The sequence below is a fragment of the Myotis daubentonii genome, chromosome 19 (assembly GCF_963259705.1).
Source record: "Myotis daubentonii chromosome 19, mMyoDau2.1, whole genome shotgun sequence".
In the NCBI taxonomy this organism is placed as follows: Eukaryota; Metazoa; Chordata; class Mammalia; order Chiroptera; family Vespertilionidae; genus Myotis; species Myotis daubentonii.
This window is the reverse complement of record NC_081858.1, coordinates 28,298,079-28,319,518: the sequence shown is the minus strand read 5'-3', so window position 1 is coordinate 28,319,518 and position 21,440 is coordinate 28,298,079. Positions and strand designations below refer to the sequence as shown.

At 65.7% G+C, this 21,440-nt stretch overlaps 1 protein-coding gene across 16 annotated transcripts in view; it reads left to right on the top strand.

Annotated features, from left to right (window-relative positions):
• Window positions 1-21,440, top strand: part of NCOR2 (nuclear receptor corepressor 2) — a 134,441-nt gene that overhangs the window by 58,582 nt on the left and 54,419 nt on the right. For 14 of the 16 annotated variants that reach the window (XM_059676235.1, XM_059676239.1, XM_059676237.1 and 11 more), the window contains 7 exons: window positions 3,626-3,678; window positions 7,340-7,406; window positions 10,009-10,181; window positions 11,049-11,142; window positions 13,384-13,562; window positions 15,964-16,018; window positions 17,937-18,035. In XM_059676235.1, coding sequence (XP_059532218.1) covers window positions 3,626-3,678; window positions 7,340-7,406; window positions 10,009-10,181; window positions 11,049-11,142; window positions 13,384-13,562; window positions 15,964-16,018; window positions 17,937-18,035 — 720 coding nt within the window. Of the gene's footprint in view, window positions 1-3,625; window positions 3,679-7,339; window positions 7,407-10,008; window positions 10,182-11,048; window positions 11,143-13,383; window positions 13,563-15,963; window positions 16,019-17,936; window positions 18,036-19,670; window positions 19,818-21,440 lie in introns of those variants that run through there. The other 2 variants (XM_059676248.1, XM_059676249.1) reach the window with 2 other exon arrangements.

Below are 21,440 nucleotides of genomic sequence, written 5' to 3'. Positions count from 1 at the left end.
GTCAGGTGGCCGCGTGGCTGTCCCTGGAGCCTCTGACCGCTTCCCGCTGACGTGGCAGGCTGTGGCTTGGTGGCCTCAGTGAGCCTGCGGAGGAGACTCCCGTGGACGGGCACACGCCGTGTGTCGGACCCTGTGGAAGTGGCCCTGCTCCTTTTCTAGATGAGGCACAGAGAGGGCGGCGCTGTGCCCGGGGTCACACAGCAGGAGATGTGTGCTGAGCCCGTGGGGGTGTGGCCAAGTAGCTGTGACAGGCCCCGCCTCTGCTGGTCACCGCAAGGCCTGGAGGTGTCCTCCGGGGAGGCAGGTCAGAGGGCACCCTCTGCAGGGGCCACTCCGTGCCTCCCAGGAGGCGGGGCCGGGAGGGTCAGGGGTCACGGGCCACACCGCTGGGAATCGGTTCCCTGCAGTGTCACCCGGCTGCAGCGGGGGCGCTCAGTGAGGGGTGTCTGGGCCCAGGAGGAATGAGCACGTGGCGGGGACCCCGCCCAGCGCCCCCAGCGCCCCCAGCCCCGGGAGGGAGGCCTGGCTGGAGCAGGGGCGGCGGGAGGCTGCACGCAGGCAGCGCCGGCCCCGGTGCTTTCAGTCACCGGTTTCCTTCCTGTTGGAGGAGCTATTTTAAGCCCATGGTGTCCCCACAGGGTGAGGGCCAGGGCTGACACCTCATTCCCCCGCAGCTCGCAGCTCCTCCACCTGGGCTGGCGGGCTCTCTGGCCCCCCACCCCGCTGGGTGGAGTCGGCCTGAAGGGGGACCCCCGCCTGGTCCCCAAGCCCGGCTCTTCCTTCTGAGTCATAACGGCCTGCCTCCCGCTCCTGCCCAGAGCTGCACCATCGGCGTCGCCGTCAGACACGCCTCCCCATCAGACACCCTCCCCCATCAGACACCCTCCCCATCAGACACCCTCCCCCATCAGACACGCTTCCCCTGTCAGACACCCTCCCCCGTCAGACACCCTCCCCCGTCAGACACCCTCCCCCGTCAGACACGCCTCCCTCGTCAGACACCCTCCCCCATCAGACACGCCTCCCCATCAGACACCCTCCCCCATCAGACACGCCTCCCCCATCAGACACCCTCCCCCATCAGACCTGCCCCCCATCAGACCCACTCCCATCAGACCCGCCCCCCGATCAGATACGCCGCCCCCCCGATCAGATACGCCTCCCCCATCAGACACGCCTCCCCCGTCAGACACCCTCCCCCATCAGATAAGCCTCCCCTTGCCCTCTCCCCTGACCTCTGCTTGGTGGGCTGTGCCCCCATTTTTAGACGAGGAAATGGAGGCGTGTTGAGGGGAGACCCAGGCCTGGGCCCAGCCTGGCTCCGGGGTCTGTGGGAGGGAGTCACCTCCAGGTGTGGCCCCAGCGGAGGGGAAACCCGTGAGGGAGGGAGAGGCAGGGCAAGCCGAGCCCCGCGGTTGCTGTGGCGGTGGGGGCCGGGGCCGCCTGGTGGGGGCCGGGGCCGCCTGGTGGCCACTGTCCTGGGACCCGTCACTGGGCGGATGAGGCCCTGCCGGCCTGTGCAGCCTCCTGCAGGGGGGCCTGTGCTGTGCTGCTGTGGGTGGTCCCATCAGCTAGTCATCAGGTCTGTGGGTGTCAGGAGGCCTGTGCGCTCCGTCTCCAGGGAGACGTTCCAGGGCGGAGCCTGGTGCGCCCTCTTCCCTCACCCCTGGCCCTGCCCGAGGCCTCGGGACTCTGTGTCTCGTCCTTCCCGTCCTGCTGGGTCCTCACTCTCTGTACCTGGTTCTTCTGCCACAGTCACCCATGGCTGCCCTGCGGTTCCTGCTGCCTGTGGGGCCCATGAGAGAGACAGAGGGGGGAAGGAGGGAGGGGACACAGAGACACACAGATGGACACGGGGGTACAGGCAGAGAGCGAGAGTGAGAGGGGGGGGGGATGGGATTCTAGTGTTAGTTCATCTCCCACCAACTGTGGGCAAGTGCTTTAAACCCCCAGGGACTCAGCTCTCCCACCTGTAAAATGGGACGAGAACCGAGCTCGTTAGCTGCTGCTGTGTAACAAAACAGCCCACAGCTCAGTGGCCCGAGACAACCCCCGCCAGCTGTTTGCCGTGAGGACAGAAGTCAACTGAGCGTTTCTGTAGATACGGGCCCAGCTCGCTCACGTGTGTGGCCAGCTGGGCAGTGGGCAGGCTCGGCTGACATGGACCTAGAGAGGAAGCAGAAATGCAGACGCACACTTCCAAGCCTCTGCTTTCACGAGGTTCACTCTGTCCCGTTGGCCAAAGCCAGGGTGTGGTCGGACCCAGGGCGGCAGGGAGAATGGCTGCCGTGATCCGATCGCTGCCCCTGATGGTGACAAGGACACGGATACGTGGGCATTTCTGCCAAGCGCTGGGCTGAGAACGCCCAGGCACTGCTTCCTGGCATCTTCACCACAGCCCTGCGAGTCCAGCCCTGTTTGTAGACAAAAACCAGGGGCCCAGATGGCGTAAGTGACTCGCCCAGAGGCACAGCCCGGGTGTGCCGGACCAGGCTGTGCCCCCAGGCCATGCCCCGAGTTCCTGGCGGTGGTGCTGCCGTCCGGAGGGGCTGCCCAGCATCTCGCCGAACTCGGGACCCGTCGCACACCCTGCAGCCACTTGCTTCTTCCCTTGTGTGCACTCGTTGCTGCTCTTGAGCCTGGCCGTTCCTTTTTCAGTGCTGTATAGTACTCCGGTGCAAACACGCCCTCATCTTAGCCTCCGACGATGGCGGGCATTTAGCTTGCTAACAGGTGTTGTGAGGAGGAGTGCTGTCCCGGCATCTGACACCACATCCCAGGGTCCGGGGGGTGCACAGGGCCCCAGCGTCTCTGCTGCTGCTGCAGGAGGAGCGGGAGCCACAGGGCAGATATATTTTTTTTTTTCACTATACATTTTTATTGCTTTCAGAGAGGAAAGGAGAGGAAAAGGGAGATAGAAACGTCAATGATGAGAGAGAAGTACTGATCGGCTGCCTCCTGCACGCCCCACACTGGGGATGGAGCCTGCAACCTGGGCCTGTGCCCTGACCAGGGATCGAACCCTGACCTCCTGGTTCATAGGTCGATGCTCAACCCCTGAGCCACGCCGGCCGGGCCCACGTTCAGTCTGTAACACAGGCTTCTTCACGGCTCTCCGAAGCCTGTTACCCGGGTACAAGTGCGTGAGCCATGCGCCAGCCTCCCTGGCCCCGCACCCTCGCCAGTGCCTGGCGTGGCAGGCTTGTCCCCGTCCGTGGGGGGCTGACGTGGCGCTCTCCGTGGTTCGGATGCTGAGAAGTTGGGCAGTTTTCCCGGTTGGAGATCATTGCCAATCCCGGCTCCCCGGGACGGGTGTGCCTGTCCCTGGTGCTCGGGCCAGCACGGCCCGGTGCCCCCAGAGTAGCCGTGGTGCCTTGGCAGGAAGTCACGGTGCCACCGCTGTGCCCCGAGGGTCACAGTCTGTTCCTGCTGGCGCCGCAGGCTGGGCCCCCGTGTTCCCTGTCACGCCTGCCGGTGGCCGGTTCTCACACCAGTGGACCGACGGCTCCCAGGTGTCGGGGCCTCGGGCGCTGGGCCGGGCCGGGCCGGGAGCGCTGGCTGCGGGCACTGTGGTGGGGCCGCCGCCCGGCCGGCCCTGACGAGCCTCCTCTCCCTTCCTCCGCAGCCGCTGTACAACCAGCCCTCCGACACCCGGCAGTACCATGAGAACATCAAAATGTGAGTACGCCGGCCGCGTGCAGGCGCGTGGGGGCCGGGCACACAGGTGTGGGTGGGACATGGGCTCTCGGTCCCATCGGGGCTGCCAGCCAGGGCCGGGCGCAGGAGGAGGGGCAGAAGGGGGCGGTTTGGGCCAGAATTGGGGGCCAGGCAGGACCTGGATGGGGTGCGAGCAGCCTGGGGTGGGGAGAGGGACATGGATCTCAGGTCGGGGAGGGTGGGCGAGGATGCTGTGCGCTGCGTGCATAGCCCCGCCCCGTGCGAGCAGGAGGGCCCCGCAGGGCGCAGGAGAGCGGGCTCAGCAGGATGGGGCGGCCCCGAGGCGAGCAGGGTCCCGTGGTTTGGGCTCTGGTTCCGGTCCGAGCGTATGTGGGCGTGTCCTGCGGTCGGCACGGCGGGTGCATCTGGGGCGCGGCCAGTGTGGGCAGTGGGAGCACCCGTCTCGGCCCCAGGCTTTGCAGGTGCCCCGTGATGGGTCCCCACAAGGGGGCCTGTCGTCGGGGGATGTGAGGGGCCAAGCAGTGCGGAGGGGTCAGGGACAGGGGATCCTGTGGACGCCAAGGTGGGAGGTCTGGGCGGCGGTGGGGAGACGGTGAGGCTGTGTCCTGAGAGGGCAGCTGAGGGTGCAGAGACAGGTTTAGGTCCACGAACATCCAGCCCTTGTGGCCACTCGCTTCCTTTCCTCTCAGCGCCTCGGTTTGCCCGTCTGTGAAATGGGGATGACACAGCGCCTGCCTCCTAGGGCTGCTGAGGGCTCAGGGACGCACTGTCCCTGAGGTGCCCAGCTCCGTGTCAGGCGCGTGGGAAGCGTTCTGGGATTTCTGTCCCTTTTTTTAAAAAAATTCTTACCTGAGTGAGGGTATTTTTCCATTGATTTTTAGAGAAAATGCAAGGGAGGGAAAGAGACACACACACGGAGAGAAACATCGGTGTGAGAGAGACGCATCGGTTGGTTGCCTCCCTCCCACGCGCGCCCCAACCAGGGCCGATCCAGGCTGCAACTGAGGTTCATGCCCTGGACCAGAATCGAACCCACCACCATTCAGGCCTCAGGCGGATGCTCTAACCCCTGGGCGGCCGGCCAGGGCTGTCCTGACTGTGCAGGTGCCCAGGCTGCTGCTCGTCCGCCCTCCTTCCCACAAAGTGTCTGGAGCACCTGCCGGGTGCCGGGCCCTGCTCTGGGCCGGGGAGGCCGCCGGAGCGAGGCCTGGTGCTGGGCGGTGCAGGCAGGAATGACTCGCTGCCAGGTGGCGGCAGCTTGATAGGGCAGAGGACCCGGCTGGCGGGATGCAGGGCCTCACCGGGCTCCCCCTCGCGCCCTTGACCCCCTTGTGCCCCCGGCCCCCCTCCCCCGCCTCCTCCCAGGCCCCGCCCTCCTGCTGCTCTAAGTGCCCCAGGGGGGAGGTGATCCCTCCCCAGGACCTTCGCTGTCACTTTAATTTCTCGCCGTCTGCGTGCTGGGCCGGGAGCTGAAGTTAATTTCACGCCTGACTTCCTGCCGCGCGGGCGGTTTCTGCGCCTGCAGGTCACCTGGACCCCCCTCCGCTGCTCTCCCTCCGCCACCTGCCGCCTCGGACGCACGGGGGTGGGGCGTGGGGTGGGGGGAGTGGCTGCCTGGGCCCCAGGGTGGGGACCTGCCAGACCCCTCCGGCCGTGGGGGGAGCAGGGGGCGGGGCTGGCGACAACCCCGAGGGGAGTAGGTGGGTGCTCTGCTGAGGGAGGGGTTCCCTCTGCACATCTGCCCGGAGGGCTCGGCTGCACGTGCTGGTGCCGTGGAAACCGCATGCGAGCCCGGCCGGTGTGGCTCAGTGGTTGAGCGTGAACCTATGAACCAGGAGGTCAGGGTTCGAATCCCGGTCAGGGCACGTGGCTGTGTTGTGGGCTTGATCCCCAGTGGGGTGCGTGCAGGAGGCAGCCGGTCCATGACTCTCTCTCATCACGGATGTTTCTCTCTCCCTCGCCCTTGCTTCCTCTCTGAAATCAATGAGGATATGTATTTAAAAACACACACACCTGCGATTCGGTGGGACTGACCCACGGGGACAGCTACCGCTGCCGCCCTGCGTCCTGCCGTGGCCTCCCCTGCTGCACCCGCGCCTGGTGGCCGAGCCCGGGCACGGCCTGTCCCTCTGTCCCCTCTTCCCTCGGGTCCTGTGTGTGCTTCCCGTGTGCTGTAGGCTCCCCGCTTTTCTGGCCCCGCAGCCCGATTTCCTCCCCCACCTGCCTCCTCTGGGGGGTCCGCGGATGGGCAGCCCAGGGCCGTGCGGATGGAAAGGTCGCCGGGGACCGGTGACTGTTCACAGGTCTTTATGGTCTTGTCTGGAGGTTCAGAGAGGTTCAGGAACCTCCCCAGGGTTGCACAGCCCAGCTCCCAGGCCAGCCCCATCTGCGCACCCCCCTCCCCCGTTTTCTCTCCGGGGCCTCCAGTCCGGGCCCTGCCCCCTCTGGCCCAGTGACCTAGTTGAGTCCCCTCCCTCTGCCCGTCAGTAGCCGGTCTCCTTGGAGCATCTCTTTCATGGGGGAAAAGGGCTTTGGACCATCCTGCGCCCGATCTGACGGGCTCTTCCCACGGTCCTGCCCTGGCATCTCCATCCGACTCTTCCCCCCCAGCTCTGGGTCTGGCTCCCCAGGGACGCCCCTCCTCACCCCTCCACATTCACTGTCACTCCTTCCCAGCCTGGAACCTCTGCTTTCCCCAAACCCCAGCTCAAACCTCTCCTCCTCCAGGCAGCCTCCCCGGATTGCCCCAAACTTTCCTTTCCCAGAACTGCCCAGGGCCTGGCCAGAGTCTCCTCAAACGTCCAGAGTCTTCGTTTCCTCGTCTCCTCAGAGCGAACCTCACAGCAGCCTTGCAAACACGGCTCTGAGAGTGTCCCGGTTCTCCCCCACCGCTGTGCGGACACCCACGCGTGTGGGCCCACGCTGTTGGCTCAGCCAGGCTGTCTGTGTTTCCCTGCAAATGTCCATTTTCTGGCCCAAGGTCGGACCCAGGCTCCCACCTCCTGCTCTGCCTTGGCCCTCAGTCAGTCCGCAGCCGGTGCGGGTCCCTCCGCCTTCCGTGGCTCTCCCTGTGGCTCTCCCCGTGGCTCTCCCCGTGGCTCTCCCCGTGGTTCTCCCGGGGCGGGCACTGTGCAAAGAGGGCTGGCAGGGGCGTGTAGACTGTCGCTCAGTGGGCGTTTGTCTGATGTTTCCGGGAGGAGCCCGGGCTTGCGGATTTGGGGAAGAGCCCCAGAGAGCCGAGGGAGGCGCCCGCCCCGCCTGAGTGCAGGAGTGGGGTCTCAGGCGTGGGTGCTCCAGGCCGTGTTCCTGGTCTGGGCTGTGGGTGTGTCTCCGTGGCCACTTGTCCACGGCCGGCATGGGCCACGGGCAGAGGGGAGCTGCGTGCGTGTGGGGGTGGTGGCAGCTCCAGGGGAGTCAGGAAGCCACCAACGCTTTGCTCCCCTTTAAGTCCCCCTTTTCTGCCGCCCACACTCACCCCAATTGTGGGGGGCCCTTCAGGATTGGGGGAGAGGACGAGCACTTGGCAGGTGGGGCTCGCTGAGGGCAAGGAGTCTCGTCTCACCGAGTTCGGGCACGGGCGCCTCGGGGCCAGCGGGGCCCCTTCAGGAGCCGGGAGACCTGAGCCCGCTGACCGCCCGCCCCCCGCTGTCCTCCCGCCTAGAAACCAGGCGATGCGGAAAAAGTTGATCTTGTACTTCAAGAGGAGGAACCACGCCCGGAAACAATGGGTAAGTCACCCCGCGCCCCCACCCCATCCCGTCCCGGCCCCTGTGGGGGACAGTCCAGGCCCCGTCAGGCCACGCCCATTGGGACCCTGCCCGCTGAGGCCATCTGGTTACCACGTGTCCAGGCTGCAAAGAAAAGCCTAGGACAGCGACAGTGGCGGAAAGGACAGTAGCTGCCGCGGGGCTGGGGGCGTGGCTGCCCCGGGTCTGGTTTGTGGTAAGAGGTGGAAGATGGGGAGTGCAGGAAGCACCCTTAGAAACGAGGTTGGAGGTTGGCCCGGGAGGCAGCTCCGAGTCCTGCCTGGAGGGCACGTGGGCGGGGACACGTGCAGCTGTGGTTTTCAGGGAAGTTAGGGCCCAGTGATGGGGGGGCGCTACCCGTTAGTGTCCTTTCAGCGCCGCAGGGAGGAAGAGCTGGTTCAGATGGGGCAGAGGGAAGGGGTTGGTGAGGCCGAGAAAGCCGCCTGGGTGGAGCGCAGGAGTGGCTCGATCAGGTTTCACCTTCATTTCTATGCAGCCGTTTTTGCCCAACGCTGTTTGTTAATTCATTGACAAACTGGTTTCCCGGTGGGACCTGAATTCCCGCAGCAGGTTCGAGGCTTCCAGAGCCCAGGAGAGAGCTCCCTCTCTCAGACCATCTCCCGAAGCCCTGATTGGACCCCTGGAGGGCGTGGGCCCCTCTGAGCTAGTTTCTGGACTCACCTGCCCTGGTCCCAGACCTCCGCTGGGCCCTCAGAGAGAGGAGACACTTCTGGCCCAGAGACTGGGCGACTGGGACCCTGGGTGGGCCGCATTTGGGACCCCAGGGCCCTGTGGAGCACAAAGCATTGGGCTTCCCACCCTTTCCTTTCTCAAGATGGTGTCCAGAGGGGCCTGGGCAGGGTGGACGGCGGTTGTGAAACTGGACGTCCTGTCTTACTCGTTGAGTGAAATAGTCACCTGCTGTGGCATGGCGCGGTGCTGAGTGTAGGAGACACACGTGCTGTGCAGAGGGTAGAGGAGAGGTGACCTCGGTGCTGAGGTGGGAATGACGGTGACGATCTGGAGGTTGGAGTGTCAGGCAGAGGGCACAGCACGTGCCAAGGCCCCGGGGCAGGAGCGGCCGGGATCACGCAGGACGGAGTGTAGGGGGCAGGCCTGAAGTGCAGGGCAGGAGTGGGGGCGTGGTTGACATGACCTTGCCCAGGATCGAATCCGGGACCCTTCAGTCCGCAGGCAGGTGCTCTATCCACTGAGCCAAAGGGGCTAGGGCTGGGCACGAGGGGTTCCTGATGGTGCGGACATGCGGAGAGGCGTTGAAGCGAGGCTCCGGGCTGCGCCATCTGTTCCCGCAGCCGTTAGGTGGGAGTTCGGGGTCTCCCGGGCGACAGACGCTCCCCGCCTGCTGCCGGCAGGTCACCTTGGAGACTGGGAAGCCGGGCAGCTACGTCCTGGGCGGGTGGGGGTCTTTCCTCTGAGGACATAGAGCAGGTGGCCCTGCGGGTGGACACGGACGGGGACTCCCTCGTCTTGGATGGTTGGAGCTCGGGTCCTCACACCCACCCCGGGCCTGGGGCGGGGAACTGTTCAGAGAGGGGGTCATGCTTCCCGGGGGGCCGGGGGGACGCCGGGAGCCACAGCGTCTGGTGCAGCTTCCTGTGATGATGAACGCGGCTCTGTGCGCCGTCCGCTGCGGACGGGCCCGGCCTCGGGAGGCTGCCGAGCGCTGGGCATGTGGCTGGGGGGCCAGGGACTGAGCTTTGACTGTCACTGAAATGTACGTGACTGAACGGAACAGCCACACGCGGCTGGTGGCTTCCCTGGGGGACCAGGCCTTTCTAGGGGGAGGCCAGGCAGGGCGGCCGGGCCCCGGGGCGGGTGAGGGGGAGGTGACCGGGAACCACGCGGCCTGGGGCAGCCTGTGGTTTCCTTCAGGCGCCGGGTCTGCCCAGGTCTCACGTGACCGTGCTTGTGTGCGTATGTCTGTGTGACTGTGTCCGTGCCTGTGTGTGGGCATCTGTGTGTCTGTGCACGTGTGCATGTGTCTCTCTGTGTGTGTGCCTGTGAGGCCGTGCATGTGTGTGCATGACTGAATGCATGTGTGTGTTTGACTGAGGCCATGCATGTGCGTGCGTGCGTGCGTGCACATGCATCGCTCTCTGTGTGTGTGTGTGTGTTTGTGCACGTGCAGCTGTGTGTGCATGCATCAGTGTGAGACTGTGCATGTGTGTGCATGACTGAATGTGTGTGTGCCTGTGAGGCCATGCATGTGTGTGCGCGTGCACATGCATCAGTGTGTGTGTGTGTGTTTGTTCACGTGCAGTTGTGTGTGCATGCATCAGTGTGAGTCTGTGTGTGTGTGACTGTGAATGCATGTGTGTGTGTGCACGCACATGTGTCAGTGTGTGTGTGTGCACGTGCAGCTGTGTGTGCATGCACCAGCGTGAGGCCGTGTGTGCGTGTGTGTGTGACTGTGAATGTATGTGTGTGCGTGCGTGCATATGTGTGTGTGTGCACGCGCATCAGTGTGACTGTGCGTCCGTGCAGAGTGGGCGGTGGCGGGAGGGGAGGCTGCGGCCGGGTGCAGGGGCGCCCTCAGCAGTGCCCCTGCCCCCGCGGTGCCCAGGAGCAGAAGTTCTGCCAGCGCTATGACCAGCTCATGGAGGCCTGGGAGAAGAAGGTGGAGCGCATCGAGAACAACCCACGGCGGCGGGCCAAGGAGAGCAAGGTGCGCGAGTACTACGAGAAGCAGTTCCCGGAGATCCGCAAGCAGCGCGAGCTGCAGGAGCGCATGCAGAGGTGAGCGGGCGCCCGCGCCGCCTGCCCCCCGCGCGCGAGCCTGGGCAGCGGGTGCCCCAGGGGCCCCGCCCGCCCTTGGATGTGTCACTCGGACCCCGCCGGGCCTTGACACTTACTTGAGACTCACACGCGTCCCTGCGAGCAAGCGCTTTTGCTTCTGCCCGCGTGCCCTGGGCTGGGGCCCACCAGCTCCGTTCACTGCGTGGTCTGCGCGGCCCCGGAGGGCGGCTGAGTGTGAGACCCCTAGTGGATCAGAGGGGAGAGGACCGCCTGGTGTAGGAGCCAGGAGCAGCAGCTGGTCTGCTGTGGCCCTGTGTGAGGATGGAGTGAGAGCCTGTGGGGCAGTGCCCAGCACACAGTAGGTGCTCAGTGTCCAGCGCACAGTAGGTGCTCGGCGAGGTGTGGCTCCGGCCCCTGTTGTCCTGTTCCCTTTAGTGACATAGGTGAGGTGATGGGCCAGGAGCAGTGATGACAGACCTCACTGTCTGTTGGACACTCGCATTGTCTCCCGGTGCCACCTCCCGGCCCTGGGAGCTGGTGCCACGTGGACCCTGTGCTACAGGGGGGGAAACGGAGGCACAGGTCAGCGGGCTGAGCCGGGACGGGCACGTGGATCTGCGTGGCTGGCCTCTTTGAGCGCATCTCAGAGAGAGAAGGGACCGAGCACCTGCTAGTGTTGGGGTTCAGGCCTCCCTGGACCAGACGGGGGGCCCCCTGCTCTGCCCTGGACCCCTGGGCCTGGGGCTGTCCCTGTGGGTGGGGGCGCCCTGGCCCCGCCCCGCTGCCCACAGGCCGCCTCAGGGGAAGTTGTGGGCTCGGTCTGAGCCGCCGCGCGGCCGGTCCTGAGTGTGTCCCTCTGGCTTCCAGCAGGGTGGGCCAGCGCGGCAGCGGGCTCTCCATGTCGGCCGCCCGGAGCGAGCACGAGGTGTCCGAGATCATCGACGGCCTCTCGGAGCAGGAGGTGAGTCCGCGGCCCTGACTGACTCACCCTGGACGGTGCAAATCCAAGGGGGTCACCGAAGTGGGGGCAGGGCCAGCGTGGGAGCGGGACCCGGGGGGGTGGCCATCGCCTGCCCCAGGTGGCATCTAATGAACACCATAAACGAATGAACAGAATAGACCCAGAGACATAGAAGCATGGAACAGACTGGAGTCTCAGGGAGGGCAGGAGGGAAGCGATCAAACAAAGAACTTGCACGCGTATGTGCAGAACCCAGGGACGCAGACGATTGGGGTGGTGAGTGCCTGGGGCGGGGGTGGGGCTAGAAGGGGTTCAGGGGGGAGAAAGGCAGACATAAGTAATACTTTCATCAATAAATAACTGTTAAAGACTTAAGAAAAAAAAGATGTAAATTTTAAATTTATTTACTTAGATGTTTTTAGAGAAGTTGGCGGGGGAGGGAGAGAGAAACATGGATGTGTTGTTGCACGTGCTGACGCATTCATTGGCTGCTGCTTGTGTGTGCCCTGACCGGGGACCGAACCTGCGACCTTGGGGAATCGGGAAGATGCTCTAAGCACCTGATCTCCCCCGCCCCCCGCCCCCGCCTTCCTCGGTGCTGCCCGTCGGCCAAGTCCCACTGGCAGCCAGAGGGCAGGGGCCCTGACCTGGGTCAGCCTCCCACTGTGCACCGGGCGGGCACCCCCTGTCAGGCCTCGCAGCCCTGCCTGCTCTCACCAAGCTCCCCACGTGGTTCCTACTCGGGTGGTTCCCTCTCTGTCCGTCGGAGAGGGCCCTTGTTGTAGAACTTTGCACGATACGTGCCTGTTCAAACCCCGTTCAGCCCACAGAAAGCAGAACTCGGGGTGCCTGTGCCCACAGCCGCACCCGTGTGCCTGCCCCAGTCCCCGCCCAATGCCGCGGCCACGGCCAGGTCCCATGGCGGCTCGGACAGGCTGGGTTTGCCCTGGAAGCCAGGGGAGGGCGGCCCTTCCCCCTGGGTCCCCTGCCTGCCTCAGGGCCTGGGACATCTGGGCTGGTCCGCATCCCCGGGGCCTGGCACTGGCATCCTCAGGGCGCAGGGCCGGCGGCCAGGGGGCCGAGACTCGCCGCAGCAGCGCAGCCCCCCTGAGGCTCCCAGGAGGCTGGGCAGGTGGAGACCTCCCCGTCCTTCGAGGAGCTGTCAGCCGGGGGCGCAGGCCCCGTCAGGGAGAGAGAGGGAGGCAGCCTGTAGGCCGAGCGGGGGGTCCTGCCGGTGCCTGTGACCGTGGCCGTGGCCCCCCAGTGTTCTCAGGCAGCTGGGCGGCTCGGGGCTCCGGGGTCCCTTCTCCCAGCTGGGTCAGGACACACACACACACAGGACACGCACCAACACCGAGCGGAGGGTCGGAAGTGGAGGCTGTGGCCTGGCCGGGTCTCCGCCTACCTCAGGACGTGGGTGATGAGCGGCCGGGACAGGAGCCCAGCTGAGTGGCCGCCCCAATGCATTATGGGTGACTCCCGCCAGGCATGGGCTGCGCAGGTCTGATCCCTGGTGGACACGCGGGGGGGCGGGGGGGGAGAAGGGGGAGCTGGACGCCAGGGCTGAGCAGCAAGTGGTTCTGACCCTGTCCCCAGCCCCCCCCCTCCCGTGCCCCCTGAGCCTGAGTGGCCAGGTCCACATCCCGAGCTCACGTGGCCCAGCCGCCCCGAACATCCCACGGTGGCTTCTGGCGCCTGCGTTTCCCGTGGAAGATTCACGGCCCGTCTCCCGGCGGACGGGCGGCGGCTGCTCTCTGCAGCGAATTTACAGCTGGGCCCACCGCAGGCCTGTCTGGCTGCCTTTTTCTGTTTTCTTTCTTTTTTTTTTAATACATTTTTATTGATTTCAGAGAGGAAGGGAGAGGGAGAGAAACATCCATGATGAGAATCATGGATCGGCTGCCTCCTGCACGCCCCCTACTGGGGATCAAGCCCACACCCCGGGCCTGTGCCCTGACTGGGAATCGAACCCTGGACCCATCAGTCCGCAGGTGGACATTCTATCCACTGACCCACACTGGCCAGGGCTGGGGCTGCCTTTAAATCCCCCTCCCCCGGCACGGGCTACTGTTATTTTTTTACTCATCATTCTCTCTCTCCGTTTCACATTTTCCCACTCTCACCTGGAGCATCCACCCCCGCCCCCCTCCCCCGTCTCCCCGCACGTCACCCGGGCCCCCGTCCCCGTCCTGTCCCCGGCGTCGCCGCTCGCTGACCGGCCCCTCCCCCGTCTCCCGGCAGAACCTGGAGAAGCAGATGCGGCAGCTGGCCGTGATCCCGCCCATGCTGTACGACGCCGACCAGCAGCGCATCAAGTTCATCAACATGAACGGGCTCATGGACGACCCCATGAAGGTGTACAAGGACCGGCAGGTCATGAACATGTGGAGCGAGCAGGAGAAGGAGACATTCCGCGAGAAGTGAGCCTGGCGCCGAGCGGGGTGGGGGCGGCGGCGGCCAGGCCCGCGGGCCTCTGGGCCCTGCCCTGACCCGGCCGGGACAGTGACCACAGACTGGGCGCTCAGAGCAACAGGAATGCGTCATCTCGGTGCCGGAGGCCAGAGGTGCAAGGTCAGGGTGTGGGCAGGGCCGGTTCCTTCTGACTTCAGAGGGAGGAAGGGAGGGAGGGAGGGAGAGAGAGAGAGAACCGTCGGTGGTGAGAGAGAATCACCGATCGGCTGCCTCCCGCACGCCCCCGACTGGTTCGTGGGTCGAGGCTCAGCCCCTGAGCTGGCCGGCCGGCTGGGCAGGGCCGGGTCCGGCTCCCTCCTGTGTTGCTCTCCCGGCTCCCACTGTTCCCAGCAGTGCCTGTCATCGTGGCTTGTAGTGTAGCCTGGTCACTGCATCTCCTTTTGTCTTCAGGTTCCACCCCCCTTTGTGGTCTCGTGTCTCTGATCTTTTCCCCGAGAGGCAGGAGGGAGGGAACTGAGGCATGGCTGGAACAGACGGCCCCTGCGTAGCCGCTGGCCTCCACCTTTACACGCGCGGAAGGCCCGTGGGCAGGACAGTTCCTTTGAGACGTGGGGCCGGGCCTGGGGCAGTCTCTGCCCTTCCCAGGGTCGGAGGTCGGGGGTTGGGCGCCGGACAGGTCAGCCAGTATGGACACCAGGACTTGACGGAGCAGGAGGAGGGTCCCGGGTCCCACGGATCCCGCAGTCTCCTCAGGAAGCAGCGCCGTGGGGAGCAGTTCCCACGGCCTGTTCAGGGTTTAAGCTCCGGGACGGAGAAGCCCAGGTCCCGGTGGCTCCTGCTGGGTCCTCGCGGTCACGGGGGCGCCCGCTCCACCCTGGAGTCAAGTCCCCCGTCCCCCGTCGGAGGCACGCGACTGTAGAGCAGTGGGAGGCTACTAGTCAGCGTTGCCGTGCGTTAGGCATCTAGATCCCCCCGTGCCGTCGGTGTTTCTGTGGGTTTACGCCGTCTTCCCCCCAAAAAGGCGCTTCTGGGTCACGCGGCTAACGCACCGGCGGGCCCGTTTGGGGGCTCGCGTCTTTCCCGGACTGTGGTCCTGGTTGAGGCTCATTTTCAGTGGGATTGGTCGCGGGCGCTCGGGGCCTTTGACAATCGCGTGTCTCTGAGCCTCAGTTTTCCCATCTGTAAACTGGGTGAGCAGCAGTGCCTCGCTCTTCAGCTGTCGCGAGGCTCCCAGTCATGGTCGGTTCTGGGTCATCGTTGATCAAAGACACATGTGTGGATTGGGGGGAGGTGGACAGGTGACCTAGGCCATGTCCAGGCTCCATTCCCGATCTCCTAGGGCCGGCTCTGCTGGAGAAACCCCGGCAGAAAGCTTTGGGGGGAGAGGGGAGGAAATGTCCTGGGGCGGGAGAGGGAGGGGCCAGGGCCGGTCTGTCTGGAAAAGGAGGGCCTTTGGTCGCTCCAGCGTTGAGAGCCGCCCGAGGCGGGATCCCAGGCGGGGAAGCCGGCCACCGAGTCCTGGCTTCCTCCGGGAGGAGAGAAGAGGCCATTCCGGATTTTCCGGTGTCTGGTCGGGGAGCCGGGGAGGGGCCCTCTGGCCTCCCGCCCAGCCATCTGGAGGGCCAGGCGCTGGCCCAGGCGCCCTCCTGGGATCCAGGCCCCGGCCTCTCAGGCAGCCTCCTCTCTCCCCCAGGGCGGCCGCGGGGCCGGGGCACCGCGTGGGGACGGCCGGGCCAAGGCTGGGCCTGGGCCAGTGGCTCCACCCGGCCTCCCTGGGGCCCGGGCAGCCCTGACCCACATCCCCGCCCCCGCCGGCCGGCCGCCTGCTCCCGTGGCCCTGACGTTTCGGCCTGGCTGCGCGCTTTCCCAGTAATTCCCCGGCTTCCCAGGAAGCCAGTTGGTGGGGCGCCAGCTCCCGCCACCCCTCTGGCTGCAGGCCCTTCTCGCCGCCTCCTTGGCCGGCCTGCCTCTCGCCCGCCTCCCCGAGGGCAGTCAGAGCCTGTGCTCCCTGACCTGTGGCCTCGCTGGGGGAGGCCCGTGGGCCGGGCGCGGCCGGCTTCCCAGGCCCGGCTGCAGAGAGAGACAAAAGCAGATTTTAAAAGGGGGGGGCGGGAACCCCACCGAAGAGCCGCGTGCTATGTCCTCATTTTTCCTGGAAGCCGCCTCCAGCAGGACAAACAAATATATTTTCAAAGGCGCTAAAACCAGTGACTCACTCCCAGCAACGCCCTCTCGCAGTCCTTGGCCCGCCTGCCGCCCTTCCCACACCCCCCTGGGTTAATTGCTCCGAGTGGGGCGGTGCCCGCCCCGCCGGGCCAGCGGAGATGGCAGGCTCCCGGGAGCTCGGCGGCCGCCCCGCCGGGGAGCCCCCCTCGGCCCGGACTCAGGCCCACCCCTCTCTCCCCGCAGGTTCATGCAGCACCCCAAGAACTTCGGCCTGATCGCCTCGTTCCTGGAGAGGAAGGTGAGTCACGCCAGCCCGGCCGCCCCGCCCCGCACCCCACTGGCATCCACTCCTCGGGCGGCCGCTGGGCCGGGCGAAGGGCCTCCCCCGTCCCCACCCGTGGGGCTTCTGTGGAGAGCCCTTTGCTCTGCGGCCCTATCTGTCTGTCAGTCCTTCCCTCCTTCCCTCCTGGGAGCTTAGCCACAGGCCCCGCCCACACCTCCCGGGCCCACGGGGCGGAGCTCGGGCCGGGAAAGCCCAGGGGAGCCCCGTGCTGGGCGTCCGGAGCCAGGGCCTCGCGTGTGCGTGGCCGCCAGCGTCCTGGCTGCCTGGGCCCCGGTTCTGGGCGCCGGGCGTCCTGAGTAAGACTTTATAGGCTAGAGTGGCGTTCTCCCGGGGGCAGGACGGAGTGGCTTCCCGGCCCTCTGATACTCGCTGCGTGTGTGCTGACACCCGATGCCAAGCCAGGCACGTGGCCTGCGAGTCCCCATCCCCTCGGACACACCTACCCCTGGCACCGACTCTCGAACCCCACTTCAGGCCCAGGCAGCCGGGGCGGCGCCCCTCTCTGCTCTGGCTCCCTCTGGGTGTCCCCGACACAGTGAAGCCCCCGGGTGCCGCCCCCAGGCCCCTGGTTCATGCGTGGACGCTCACCCACTGAGCCACACCCGCTGGACATCAAGTGTGCTGCTTTTTTATTTCTTTTAAATATATTTTTATTGGTTTCAGAGAGGAAGGGAGAGGGAGAGAGAGAGAAACATCCATGATGAGAGAGCACCATGGACCGGCTGCCTCCTGCACGCCCCCCACTGGGGATGGAGCCCGCGACCCGGGCCTATGCCCTGACCGGGAATCAAGCTGTGACCTTCTTGTTTATCGTCCACACTCAACCACTGAGCCACACCGGCCACCCCACCCTTGTTTTTTTGTGTTTGTTAATTTTTTTTTTAAATATTTTATTGATTTCTTACAGAGAGGAAGGGAGAGGGACAGAGAGTTAGAAACATCGATGAGAGAGAAACATCTATCAGTTGCCTCCTGCACACTCCCTACTGGGTATGTGCCCGCAACCAAGGTACATGCCCTTGACCGGAATCGAACCTGGGACCCTTGAGTCTGCAGGCCGACGCTCTATCCACTGAGCCAAGCCGGTTAGGGCTGTTAATTTTTATTGATTGGTTTTAGGGAGAGAGAAACACGGATTCGTTGTTCCACTTACTGATGCACTCACTGGTTGATTCCCGTGTGCCCTGACCTGGGGTAGAACCCGCAACCTTGGCATATCGGAACGACACGCTGACCCACTGAGCCACCCGGCCCGGGCCCTCCGCTGTTTCCCAGGACGTCCTCCGACGGGGCCCCTTTGGGCAGGGAGCGGGTGGGGCCCGGACCCAGGCCCCCGTGGGAAGACAAGGCAGGGGGCAGACGTAAACGCTCCAGGAGGTGCGAGTCGCGCGGGAGCGGGAGTCCGTCTGGGCGCGCGACGCTTGGAAGAGGTGGTTCAGGCCCAAATCTTAGGGAGAAGGAGGCTGGGGTGAGAGAAGGGAGACCCCAGGCAGACCCCGGGGAGGCGGGGGAGGAGGGCCTGCCCACCGGGACGCTGGCAGCCTGTCCTGGGCCGGGAGGGCAGCCTTGCCGGCACCGTCACCGACAGCGGTGACGACGTTTAGAACAGATGACACCTCGGCCTGTGGCCTGTGTGCAGACGCCGTCCGGCACTCACCCACCTACTTGATCTTCATGACAGCGCGGAAGGGTGTGCCATTAGCACCCCCATTTTACAGGCGAGAAAACTGACACAGGGCGGGTAGCCCGGCCACGGCCACGCAGCCAGGGCCTGGACGAGACGGGATCCGAACCCAGGCCCGCGGCTCCCGGCCGCCTGCTCAGCCCGCCCACGCCGGGCACCCCTCAACGCCGTCTCTCTCTCCGCCCGCAGACCGTGGCGGAGTGCGTCCTCTACTACTACCTGACCAAGAAGAACGAGAACTACAAGAGCCTGGTGAGGCGGAGCTACCGGCGCCGCGGGAAGAGCCAGGTGAGCGGGCGGCCGGGCAGTGGGCCTCCGGACCCGTTCCCGGCATGCTCGGCGGCGGCGACGGGCTCCCTCCCGTCCCGTCGGGTCCCCCTCCCCGGCGACTGGGACACCCTCTCCGGGGGCGCCTGGCCTTCCCCAGCGGCAAGGAGCAGAGCTGGGAGAGGTGGCCGTTCGGTTCTCAGTCTGGAAGATTCTAGAACTCAGCTGGGTGACCGGGGCCCCTGGGGTTCAAAGGCTACTCCATTCTCCGCCCCGGCTGGTTTGGTTTGGCTCCGTGGATAGAGCACCGGCCCGCCGGCCGAAGGGTCCGGGGTTCGATTCTGGTCACGGGCACGTAGCTCAGTTGCAGGCTGGCTCCCTGGCCCGGGCCGGAGCCACGCTAGAGGCAGGCGATCCATGTGTCTCTCTCAGATGTCTCGCTCTGTCCCTCCTCCTCCCTTCCTCTCTCCCTAAAAATCAATGGAAACCAACAAAAACAGGCTACGTTCTGAGAGCTGAGCTGGGCTCCCGGGCTGGTGTGGGCCGGCCCCGCGAACATACCATGTGAGAAACATGGTCACGGCCTCGCGTGTCTATTTTCATGCGTATTTGAAAGAAGGAATAGCCAGCACTGCGTCCTGTGACTTTTCCGACGTCGCTGCTCGGGCGAGACTGAAGGGTTATTTAAGTTAGAGCCAGCCGTGCCTGGCAGCCTGGCCCGCCACCTGCTTCTGTGAATCAAGTTTTATTGGCACGTGGCCACGCCCCTCATTTGCATATCGCCGTGGCAACAGCCCATGTGGCGCAGTCCTGAGGGAAACTGCAAAGCCTGGAAAATGCACTCCCTGGTTCTTCCCAGGAGGAGTCTGCCGACCTCGGAAGGAGTTGGTTTAAAACAATAGTCCAGCCCTAGCCAGTGTTGCTCAGTGGATAGAGCGCCGGCCTGCAGACTGAAGGGTCCCGGGTTCGATTCCCGGTCAGGGCACAGGCCCGGGTTGCAGGCTCGATCCCCAGTGGGGGGCGTGCAGGAGGCAGCCGGTCCGTGATTCTCTCTCATCATGGATGTTTCTATCTCTCTCTCCCTCTCGCTTCCTCTCTGAAATCAATAAAAAATATATTTAAAATAAATAAGTAAATAAAAAGGAAGCGTTAAGGTCAAAAAACCTGAATCGTTAAAAAAAAAAAAATTCAGTCGCTAACGGTAAAGGTGACGGGGTCATTGGCACCCACTGGAAGCCGGGTCTTCGGGGTCACAGGTGCGGGCGGTTGGGGGAGAGGGACGGGCACAGATTTGTTCCGCAGAGATCCCGCCCTTGGCCATCCTGGGAGCCCCCGGCAGGAGGAGGCGGGTTTGGGGAGCATGAGGGCTGTGGTTGGAGGGGTTTGGGCTGGCACTACTCTACGGGGGGCCTTGGGCCGAGCCCCTATCTTCCGGCCCTGCACCCCGAGAGTCAGCCCCGATGGCCGGGGCCCTGGAGGTCTGGGCCGTCCGTGCGTGGTCCGAGCATCCTCCCTGAGCTGAGTCAGCGGCTGAGGCTGGGCCAGCCCCGAGCCCTGGGTGGCGGCCCAGCGGTTTATAGCCGTGATTCATGGACGAGGGGGTCGAGTTATCTCAGCCCGTGTCGAGGCCCAGCCCAGCGACGCCGTGGTCAGGAGCCGGCCTGACTCTGCAAGCCGTCGGGGAGCCCGGGCGAGGCTGAGGCCGGCCAGGCAGCAGGGCCTGTCCCCGCGGCGGTAGGGACTGCCCGGCGTGGCCGCCTGGCCATGGGGGCGCCGTGCTGCGGAGGGAGCGTGTCCCCGGGGGTGAGCTGTCGCTGGGCTTGTCGGCTTGGACGTGGAGGGAAGAGGGGGGCTGCTGGGGAGGAGGCCAGTGGGGTCTCCCCGCGGCTCCGTGGCCTGTGGTCAGAGACGAGCGGAGCGGGACGCATGGTCAGGAAACCTCCCTCCTGGCCGCCCGGCCCGGCTGCCCCTCCCGGGCCGTGGGGAAGCCAGGGGGGGCGGCTTCCTCCTCCAGTCCAGCCAGCTCCTCCGCTGCGCTCGCTCTTCCTGGCGCCCCTGCAGCCTCCTCGCTGCTGGGGGACCACAGGCCCCTCACCCCAAGTCTCCTGCTGGTTCCTGGGGTGATCTCTCCTTTTCTGTTTCCTGTTTCCCTGTCTCTCTGTCCCTAATGCTCGCTTGTGCACGTACACACACACACACATGCACACCCCTCCCTCCTCCCTGGTCTCTCACTCTCCATCTTTCCTCCTCTCCCCATCCCGCGGCCCCCCCCCCCCCCCAGCCTCCTCTCCAGGGCCCCACTGAGGGATGGGTCACCTTGTTCCGCTGCTGGGGCCCCCACAGGCAGCCAGCATGCGAGTGGGACAGTGTGACCGGGGCGGTGTTCCAGGGCAGGGCGGCCCCGGTCCCCTGGGGAGGGAGGGGGGGAGGGAGGGGCAGCCACGTGCAGTCGGTTGGCGCTGGTGCCCAGGGCCTGGCTGCCCCGCCCCTCCGCCTCCATGGCTCACCAGGTGAAGTCTGTCTGGGGGGGGCATGTGGCCTCCAGGTCGGGCTGTCCTCTCCCTGGTGAGCTGATCTTCTTGCGTCTCTCCCCAAAACGACCTCCCGGGCAGGAATGGGTGTCCAGTGGGGGCCGGTCCCCCGCTTCCCTGGCCGCCCAGCTGCAGGAGGCCCGGCTTCCGCTCTGCGGGGGGCAGGCGGCTGGGCTCGGGGCTGGAGTGAGCAGATGTTCCCAGCTCCCCGCCCAGTTGTGTGCTAAGTGGGAACAAGCCTGGGGGGTGGGGGTGGGGGGGCAGATGCATCCCAGGGGATGCTGTTCTTGGGGAGGCCGCTGGTGGGGGTCCCGCCTCCTCGTGGGCCGTGATGGGGGCGGGGCGACCGCATCCAAGGGAGAGAGGGACAGGGACCCCGTGAGCCCCGCCCAGAAGACCGGAGGGGGGATCCGTCAGGCCCCCAGGGGCGAGAGGCTGGCGGCCTCGCATCGGGGCATCGCGGCTGGGCTGCCAGGAGGGCGTGTTCCTGTGGGGCGGCGTTGGAGTCCGGGTTGCCGGCCTTTGCAGTGTCACCGTTCCAGGTGACGCCACGGAGCAAGGAGGCCCCGAGCTGACCCCGCGTGGGAGTGGCCGCGGCCAGTAAACGCGACGCTTGTTTCTGCTGGAGCCGGAGGCGGCTGCGAGGGAGGCGAGCTCTCAGGGAGCTGACCCCGCAGGCTTCCCGGAGGAGGGGTCATTCGGCTCAGACGGGCCAGGCAGAGTCCCAGGCAGGGCTGGGGGCCAAGGAGGCCGGGCGGCCGGGCAGCTGCCACCAGGCCTCGGTCGGAGCCGCCTGTGCCGGCTGCGGGTGCAGGCAGTGGCTGCAGGATAAGGGCTCAGGGGGCGGGGGTGGCCGCTGGGAGGGACAGCAGGAGACGCTTCCGAGCGAAGCTGT